At 35.0% G+C, this 10,009-nt stretch overlaps 2 protein-coding genes across 4 annotated transcripts in view; one reads left to right on the top strand and one right to left on the bottom strand.

Moving 5' to 3' along the window:
• Window positions 1-640: 640 nt before the first annotated feature.
• C3H4orf3 (chromosome 3 C4orf3 homolog) lies at window positions 641-2,986 on the top strand. Its single transcript, XM_037829044.1, has 2 exons — window positions 641-1,007; window positions 2,229-2,986. Coding segments are annotated over exons 1-2 (207 nt in total). The 5' UTR covers window positions 641-801; the 3' UTR covers window positions 2,230-2,986.
• Window positions 2,987-3,801: 815 nt separating this feature from the next.
• USP53 (ubiquitin specific peptidase 53) overlaps window positions 3,802-10,009 on the bottom strand; it is an 80,665-nt gene continuing 74,457 nt past the window's right edge. For 2 of the 3 annotated variants that reach the window (XM_037830558.1, XM_037830556.1), the window contains 2 exons: window positions 7,929-8,025; window positions 3,802-6,996 (listed from right to left, as the gene is read on the bottom strand). In XM_037830558.1, the coding sequence (XP_037686486.1) occupies window positions 5,985-6,996; window positions 7,929-8,025 (1,109 nt within the window). In that variant the 3' untranslated portion in view covers window positions 3,802-5,984. The remainder of the gene's footprint in view (window positions 6,997-7,928; window positions 8,026-10,009) is intronic. The other variant, XM_037830559.1, reaches the window with a different exon arrangement.

The raw sequence follows: 10,009 nt of genomic DNA, 5'->3' as shown, positions 1-10,009 counted from the left end.
GGTCTCATTAAGTTTTGATGATAGTTTATGTAAAATCACAACAATCACATCACCAATCACTATCTCACTAATAGGACCACTTATATGACTAGACACCGATATTTTCTGAGCAATTCAGGACTCATAATCTGAGAATATTTGAAATTGGAGCTGCCAGGAAAATCCAGACAATATGGTATTTTTTTCTTTTTTTCTGATGGCATTCTAATCTTGCTGGGGATCACACGACCAAATACTTTGATTGTTCTTAAATTCACACCCAGGACGTACCTGCAAAATCCTCACGCTTTGCTCTCCGGCCCCCTTAGAAACTGAAGCTCGTAACGTTCAACAGGGCTGTTTCAACGGGTTAAATAAAAAGTATAAAATGCTAGTACAGTACAAAATCCACCAGAGTGCTTCCTAAAACCTCGGTATAAGAATCAAAAGTGAAGAACGTGATCACGCGCGGTTTCAGGGTGGAGTCAATCACTTGCCAGTTCCCACGAGCGGGTAGTTTTATGAAACCTTAAAGACCAGCATTAGACAGGAAAGCAGCAGGGCGGAAGTGGGCGGGCCCGCTCCCTCCGCCTGCAGGGGAAGCCTCGCCACCTGCCTGCAGTCACGCAGGCAGCGGACACAGGCCCGGCGCCTGCGCACTGGGAGGGGCGGGCACAGCCTACAGTTCCGCTGACCCGGGTTGGGCTCAGAAGACTGCGCGGCGATTAAGGTTGCTCCAGTTTCCGGCGCCGCGAAACGGAGAAGGGCTGGAACTGAAGCTTTTCTAGGTGCTCGGGTTGCGTTAACCGGGAGGCGAGCAAGATGGAGGAGAATGGTTTGGCGGTAAATGGTGGGGACCGTCTCCGGGTGCGGCGAGGCTTGGGTGAAGCTGGGAGGGCGCAGCACAATCCCATGGTGCAGCCTTCGTCCGGGACAAACGGGCTTCCGAAAACCTCATACTGGTTAGACCTTTGGATTTTCATCCTCCTCGACCTGCTGTTGTTTTTCTTCGTGTATTTTTTGCCCTGGTGAGTAGTCTGAATGTAGAGTCACTGCTTGTCGAAGTGGTAAGGGTGTTTAGAGACCAGCTATTCCAACGTGTTTTTTTGGGGGGGTGGGGAAGAAGTGGGGGGGGGAAGTAAACTGAATTCCAGAGAGTTGATATATGTCCCAAGGTCACACAGCTGGGGAGTGGCTAAGTCGGGTGGGTTGGGGGTTGGACCAAAGTGAGTGTCCTTCCTTGACACCCCAGTGGGGGTCCTTAAGGGAGTATGGAGGGAATTGGCTCATATGTCCATCACGGCACTTTTAACCTCTTACCCAAATGTACTTTTCCTTGTGTTCCCATTTCATTAAATTCAACTTGATACACCCAGTTACTCCTGCCTGAAACCTGGGAGTCTATGACTTCCCCCTTTTCACACACTCCACACATCCCAAAATACCAACTAAGTCACAAAATTTCGCTACCACTCAGTCGAAAAGGCACGCCTGGCAGGGCTTGAAGGAAGGGAACTTGAAGAATGGGGGAGGGGATGCAGAAGAAGAAGAGGGTCACAGGACTCAGTGATAAGGGGAAAAGCTACACTTCAGGAGAGAAGCAGTGAGATGAGGGGGCAATGGAAGAAAAGCAGTACAGCCGATTTAGACACTAAACCGTTCTCCTGGACTTTGGTGCTGATTGTGCATTCACTATCAATTACCTCCTCTCCGTTGTCATATTTATGAGTACCACGTGTCCAAGATTTTATGTATGGGATTTTTTACTCCTGAAATTGCACTCCTTGTTAGGTAATTATTATTCTTCACCCATCTCCCATCCCCAAATTTTGTCTATTATTTGGGCATAAGCTCATTGTATTTTAGGCCCTCTCGTCTTTGATACCATAGCCGGTGTGGCAAGTTAGAAGGCAGAGGGTTGAGTGGGGAGAATGGAAGGGATGGACATTCCTGTAAAATTCTCTGTCAAGCTATTTGTAAAGAGTGTCACCACCACATCCCTCTTCGTTGAACCTGATAGCTCAAGTATGATAATTTTTTTTTTCTCTAAGGACCTGGATTTTCAGTTCTGGGTAGAAAATGGAAGCCCTACTTGAAATAGTTCAGGCATTTTTTTTTTCTCTTATTAATATGTAAATAATTAATATAGGCAAATGACTCAAAAACAATCAAAATTTTCAGAAATTGGCGGAAAGTGTTAAATGGGAAAGGTAAAGGGAACATTGCTGACAAATACTTGGTTTTTACAGAATGGTTTACCTGATATCTAAATAAAGAAGTTGTTTTCTGAAGTGGATTCTGAAAATGATTACAAACCTTTTGAATAAAGAAGACAGGATTGTGAAGCAGAAGAATTTCAAATCAAGGGACCTTTTTATTTTACACATTCTGTTACTTATTTGGGGGACTATATAAAATGGGTAGTGCTCTCATCCATTCATAGCTAAGTTCTTAAATCTAAACTCATTCGTTCGTGTTTAAAAACTTTTTTTCAAATATCTGATGGCTCTACAGGGGCTGAATATGAAATTATTTGTACTTAATGGTTTAATGTATTCATTAATAAATAGTAATGCCTTTAACATTTTAAGCTTTGGTCATGGTTTAATATGTAAATAATATGGTAAAATAATAAGTTGAGGTAGTTACTAAGTTCAAAAATAAATTACTGAAAAGCAAGGGAAGGATTTTGAGATAAAGAACCAAGTGTTTTTAAGTTGCATAAAAAGGCCATAATAATACAAAAGCATTACAGAACATGCAGACCCACAAAGTATTGGCTGTAAATTTCCAGTTTAATTTTTAGACTGAGACTCTTATGAAATATATGCTATGGTTGATGGATTCATAAAATTTTAGAGAAAGTAGATAATAGCCAGTATGGGAAAGCTAGCACATATATTCTTTGAAACTCTTGAGCTTCCTAAAATAGTATTGTGTGTTATATGAACTTTTTATGTTGCTTGCTAATAATTTTGTCTAATAAAGGTTTACTTGTATAGTTGAATTTGGTCTGATTTGCTTTTTTTTTTTTTTTTTTTAATGACCTGTGCCCTGGCTTTATTTTAAAGAAAAGTTGTAGGTTTATAGAAAATTCAAGCAGAAAATAGAGTTCCCATATACTCCCCTCCATTATTAACACCTTGCATTTGTGTGGTACATTTGTTACAGTCAATGAAAGAATATTATAATTGAACTATTAGCTACAGTCCATGGTTTACATGTAGGGTTCACCAGTTATGTTGTACAGTCCTTTGTTTTTAAAAAAAAATTTTTGTTCTAGTAACATATATACAACCTAAAATTACCCCTATGAACCACATTCAAATATATAATTCCATGCTGATAATAATGCTTTTTTTTACTTGCTTTTATAAATTACCTGGTAGTGAGGCTGGGATGGATTAGGACTGTATCACTCATCTACCTTGAACTTTTAGAAGCTACTACTATCTTGAAGAATCTAACAGCTGTCCATGACCAACTGACTCCAATTCATAACAAGCAATACAGCTTAATTAAGTTAGGTCACAATGCCTAAAATATTTACTATCTGGCCCTTTATAAATGTTTGCCAACTCTTTCCCTAGGAGCCATGACTTAGACTTTGCTAGAGTTTAAATCGTAGGAGTGTCCTTTACTGACATTTTATGATCAGTAAAATCCCAAGTTCCCCTGAACTTTAAATTGACTTACATTTCCCATAAAATATGTGGGAGGTGGAGGAAGGGGAAAGACGACAGTGCATAAATACAAAGAAAAGTGCAACAATATTAATTTAAAAATTAGTTTTATCTTAAAAAAAATTCTGAACCATAAGAAACTGATTTCACATGAAAATATAACATTCTTAATATAAATATTTTGAACATTACAATTATTGGTTCATTTTACCAAAATTCTCATAATAAGCTTATAACCAGATGAAAACATTTAAAAAATAAATAGGTACCCTGGAAGTAAAAATTTTTCATGTCGATTAATTAGTAAATATGTATTCAATCTATATTTGAAGTTAATTACATAAAACAAATGGTCAGTTTCTAGTTTGTTCAGTACTATTACATGATTCAAGAGGTTTCAACTAGATAGTACTTTAAAAGCCAAAATCGGACATTTTGATTTGATGTTTGCCATTCAATTGTGACCTGAAAAGACAAAATCTAAGCGATTGCTGTTAAATATCAGAAATTAATTTAAATGTTTCAAAAAATACATTTTCAACTGGAAATCCTGACCAAGTAGAAAAACAAACAAAAAAACCTTATACAAAGTTTTTAAAAGACATTAAAAATACTTAAAATAAGCCCATTTTTCTAGAACTTCACAATGTTATAAAAACAAGAATTAAATACACTGATATTTCAAATAAAATTTTACAAACTTTACAGTATTTACAAATTTGTACTAAAAGTTATTAAAAATAAGCTTTTTAAAAGGATAAAATTTAAATTGGTATTCAAGTATTGCTAAATTAAGAGAATAATATACAGTAATAATCATCTATTGTTATGGTTAGAAAGGCTTAAAAATGAAAATTGTCTACTGGTGGATAACAAAATTTGGCCAAGGTCTGGTAACAAGGTGAGGTCAGACTTTATAAACAATTATTTCCTATTTACCATTTACAATTTGGAATATTTTAACACAATTTATGGAATTGGTCCAGATATTGAATTTAATTATTTTACTTTACAGAACTATTATATCTATGAAGTTTATGCATTCATGAAAATAATAAAAATTTTAATTATATAACTTGATCCTCTGTGGAATGGACAATATAAAATTGTTTTATAAACCCTCAATTAGTTTACCAGTTTAGTACAGAATAAAATGAGAACTAATGAAATAAGGCAATTAAAGTAATTTATTTTCAGTCACAAGGTCATCAAAAGAATGAAAAATTCCTTTTTTTTTTTTTAAACAAAATCCTCTCCTGTGAAAAGTATTAGGTGTAAAATTACTGTTGTTTAAAGTAGAATAAGAGAAGAGATACTCATGCCAATAACATTTCATTAAAATTATATACTATATTAAAGGCAGAAATTGAATCTTGAAACTCAGGTGGATTTATCCGATTCAAGAATATGAAAATCAATAGACTGGTGTGACAACCCACAATCAGGTAAGATTTTAGCAGGGAAAATTTAGGCAGTCACAGTGACATTCCCAGTAAGTGGGCCCTAGGTGTTAATGCCTAACACTAGTTTTTAGCAGCCTAAAGTAAACCAAATAAAAATAAAAACCTTTCATATTTCATATAAAATTAAAGCAAATGTAACAAGATAAATAAATACAGTAAAGTATTTTCATTATTTTTAGCTAACATGGCTGAAATAATGTTTGTGAGTACACACAACAGTTGCCTAATTTATATAATTAGGCATTGTGAAATAAAAGTTCTAGGATGGAAATTAAGTTTCTTCTGATCTTGAGAATTTAAATATTGCTAATCATTAAGGCATTTATTTTCAAAAGCTACAAATTTCATGGATCATTTCTCTTTAAGACACTTACAGGGATCATATGTAACAGACTATCACAGAAGTCAAAAACAAATGGGTGAAGCCCTCTTGGTTACCCATTAGAAAGTGCTCCTTCATAAAGCAAATACTGCTTAAACTAGACTAAGTGTCACCCAGTATTTTTCAATTAGCATTGTTTACCAATCTACATACATGATTAACGTAGTTTAATACTCCTAGTTACATAATAGAAAGGCAAATTTAATTTTTATTCAACTGTAGCATATGGTAAATAATTCGCTGCATACCCCTGCTTTTCTATTTTCTGAGGCATGCAAGACTATTCAAAGGGAACTTCTAAAATATACATTAAATTGGTCACAAGATAATATATATCTGTGAGTTTATAATAAAACTTGATTAATGACTTAAAATTCCATGGTTTAATTTTCTACATCTCACTAGGTTTGTTCAGTAGGTTCCTATTTCTCATATTTTAATGGCCTCTGAGAAGCATGAGCTTGCCGATTTCATCATTTATCTATTACAGTGTATGCTAGGTTTATATCTTTGCTCAGAAGGACAGCTTGAACCAAGACTGTTATGTAACACAGGTCCAAGACCTCTTTCAGTCTGAGATAATGAATTATCATTACAAAAGCCACTGCTCTCTGGAAAACAGAGCTTGGGCCTTTGATGATATTTCAATCTGTATGTATCAGTCATGCAGCTATCAACTGAAAAATAGGTAGTTAATGTAACTGTCTCATTTGGAAATGTAGAACTAGAATCTGATTGGCAAAATGTATCAACAACTGCATCAGACCCTACCTGAAAATCATTAATTGAAGAGTTGGACAGGTGGTTCGGTGTGTTGCCAACTTGTTCTTTCACTTGAACTGCTGCCTTAAGTTTTTCATCATTCATATATGTACTCACTTCTAAACCTGCTTCTGATGCTACGCTTATACAAGACTTCGGAAGACTAGAAGAATTAACTTTAAACATGTCTGTAAGTTTGACCTCAGGTGTAGATTCATTTTTCTCTGACTGTGGCATACTGGTTGTAACATACTTCTTTGGTGGCAAAGGAGGCGGTGCATTCTGGCAAAGAAGTTTTGGCATCTGATAACCATCAGATCTCTGGATTAACTGAAATACATGATCCCTGGATAGAGAGTTCTCAGAACAACATGGTTCCATCATATTTTGATGCTGCTGCATCAGGGGAGCAGTTTCTGGCTTTAACCCAATAACTGTCATGTGTGAAGACCGCAATGGAGATGGTGAGGCTACTTCATTACTGTTCACTCTCTTTCCAGAAGCAGAGTTATCATCAATGTGAAAAGGCAAACCTGTTCTCTCAGCATTTTCTATATTAAGCCACTCAGAAAATTTGCATTCACTTGATTTCTCAAGTTGCTGTTCACTTGACTGGTGGATATGCTCCCTTGAAGTATGGTCCTTAAATATTTGTGGACTGGAAGAAAGGAATAACTTTCCATTGGTTTCATGTGTATGTGACCTGGATGTGAAAAGGAAAACAAAACTAAGGCACCACATGAAAGTAAAAAAAAAATAGAGGGAAAAAAACCATCATTTGTCTGTAGTTTGACTGCCCATTTTATATTATTTTTGTAACATATCAACAGAAAAGGGAAAAAAATTTGCAACCATTAACATTTTACACTCTCTCTGATCCCAAAATCTTTATGCCAGAATACCTGAATGCTTACCAGAAACATCTGTTATTGACAAAGTCAGATTTCTAATTAGAAATAATGTAATTTTAAAAACTCATGACAACTTACAAACACTGAAGTTACGTTTGTGATAAAATGTAGCACAGAATTTAAGGGACCCATGTTACAAACAATTCAATATCCCCAAACACTTCTCCATCAATATAACTTTAAAGCAATAGAGGTATTTTTTGATACATAATGCTATAATGATATCATACTAATTAATAATAATAATTTAGTTAATCAAGATTACTTTTATTTAGGTAAAAACTTCTAAGGCAAAGATAAATTATAAAACATTGTAAACATTTTATGACCAAATTATTTTTCTCACAAATTACCTGAACCAGTGATTCTTGAGTTAGAACAGAATGGCAGAAAGAGTTGAGACTTTGCTAGACAGAGAGAGCTAGGTTCAAAGCTCAGTTCCATTGCTTTAGACAAATTACTTAATCTAATTCCCAAAAGTTCTCTTTTGTAAAATATCACCTACTTCATAAGAATGCTGTGAGGCTTAAAACAGACGACGATATATTGTACCTGGCACTTGGTAGACCTTCTGTTGTTAAAGCCCACATCCCTTTAATGATTTCCAATAAAGAAAGCATTATAATACTGTAGACCCATTGCTATCAGGAGACTCATATGTATTTACGCCCTTCTGATAAAAAGTTTTTCTTACAATATACACATTTAGGAAAAAAGGCTTTAATATTTCTATATTATCAATGATTACCTTTTTATCAAAGGATTTTTCAGTTTTAGATGTGATTCTGGGTGGAACTCATGAGATTTATAGCCTACTTCCAAGTTCTTGAGTTCTTTCCTAGAACCTGGGGGTAGGAGGAAATAAAATCATTTAAGTCATCTTTCAACATTCACCCCATTTATTCTTCTCCATATTTATATCAAGTTTTCTATAAACAGATATTAACAATTAAAAACAAAACCTAATTCTTCAAGACTCAACTCAAATGCACCTCTTTTCTGAACCTGTAATGCAAAATTAAGTTTTTTCCTCAGTTTATTGTTACTTCAGGGTGACGACAATGACAGAATAGAGCGATTCCTGATGGGTTGTATGGAGCTATATATGTGTTTCCCAGGTTAAATGAGACAAAGTAGTGTGGTGGAAAAATCCTGCATATGAAGATAGATAGCTTGGGCTGAAGTTTGGATTCACTACATACTGGATGGTAACTTTACGGAAGTCTCTTAACCCTGCATAATTTCAGTTTCCTTATTTATATAATAATATCTATTATGTTAGGAAGATCAACTGAATTGAAATGGGCAAAAGGGTATTATGAAAACAAATAAAATGTTATACCACTACTAATTAGCTACCATTTGTTGACTGCTTATTCAAGGTATAAGAAGTTGATATTATGTCATTTAATCTTCATGACAATCTTATGAAGAAACTATTATCATCTCCATTTTACAGATGAGGAAGCAGATGCTTAGAAAGGTTAAGTAACTTATGGTTGCACAGCTAGCCAATCAGAACCAGGTCTGTATGAATCCAAAGCCCATGGTCTTAACCATTAAGCCATATTGCCACCCTATAATTGATTGTTATCTCTCCAGTTCTGGCATATAATGGGCACCATATAAATAGTTTTTGAATATAATTTTCATAAGGTCCTATGAAAAGAATTATTACTTATTTACAGTGTGACTCTTGTTACTTCTAGGGTACCAGGTAATGGCCAATATGGCACCACATAAATGGTAGCAAATATAGTTCTGTTTCCCACTTAATGATTCTATGAGAGGGTTCACTGGAGGGCCTTTAACAGAATGTTCAAAGTAAAACAATATCTACGTTTGGATCTCTCACTGTAAAATATTACTTAAACTAAAAGAGCTTTAATTAAAAGTTGACTTTTTCCCTCTAATCTTCAATGCATCTAAATGAAAAGAACTTCCTTATTATAGATAACAAATAAACAAATACCCTGAAAACTAAAATGTATTTTGTAGGGTAAAGATGAAGAAAAGAGTACTGAGGCATTTAGATTCATAGAGCAGCTTACTGGAGACCATCCCAGATTTTGACACTCTTCTGGGAGACAAAGTGTGTTACATCTGAGACCCAGAAGGACTAGAGGAGTATTTTCCCTTGCCAAGCATGAGGGACCAGCACACCAATAGAAAAGTCACAAGCATCAGGGTATCTTCCGAGTTCAGTAAACTACTTTGTGAACATCATATCACCAGCTTATCTTAGGAATGAAAATTTAAAAACTATATAGTTATTTTAGTCATGTGTCCCCAGAGAAATAACAGCTACAATTTATGGAATGCCCAACATGTACCACATTTTCTATTAGTCTATCTCAGCAATTCATAAAACATGGTAATATGGACGCGACCCCTTTATCCCTAAGTTAATATTCAAGGCACATTAAAAACAAATACATCTGCCATTCAAAATTCAACTGGAATCTAAAGTTGATCAAAACATCTATATATTAACCTTATTAAAAACAAATCTAATTAGAATAAGCAAACTCACAGAATCAGAATCTAGAACATAGGTTACCAGGGGGTGGGGTAGGGATAGGGAATGAGAAGTTAAGGCTTAAAATATACAGGGTTCCTATTTGGAATGATGGAAATGTTTTGGTAATGGATGGTGGTTATGGTAGCACAACATTGTGGATGTAATTAACAGCACTGTAATATATATCTGAATGTGGTTATAAGGGGAAATATTAGATTGTATATATGGTAACAGGATAAAAAAAAATTCATGAAAATACACTACACAGTGAACCCTAAGTTAAACCATGAATTATAGTTAATAGTACA

The sequence above is a fragment of the Choloepus didactylus genome, chromosome 3, assembly GCF_015220235.1.
Source record: "Choloepus didactylus isolate mChoDid1 chromosome 3, mChoDid1.pri, whole genome shotgun sequence".
Taxonomy (NCBI): Eukaryota; Metazoa; Chordata; class Mammalia; order Pilosa; family Megalonychidae; genus Choloepus; species Choloepus didactylus.
Note: the sequence above shows the minus strand (reverse complement) of the source record. Positions and strands in the feature narration are given on the sequence as shown.

Excerpts from the sequence above, each read along its gene's own strand:
- C3H4orf3 (XM_037829044.1), top strand. The coding sequence starts at position 802 with ATGGAGGAGAATGGTTTGGCGGTAAATGGTGGGGACCGTCTCCGGGTG.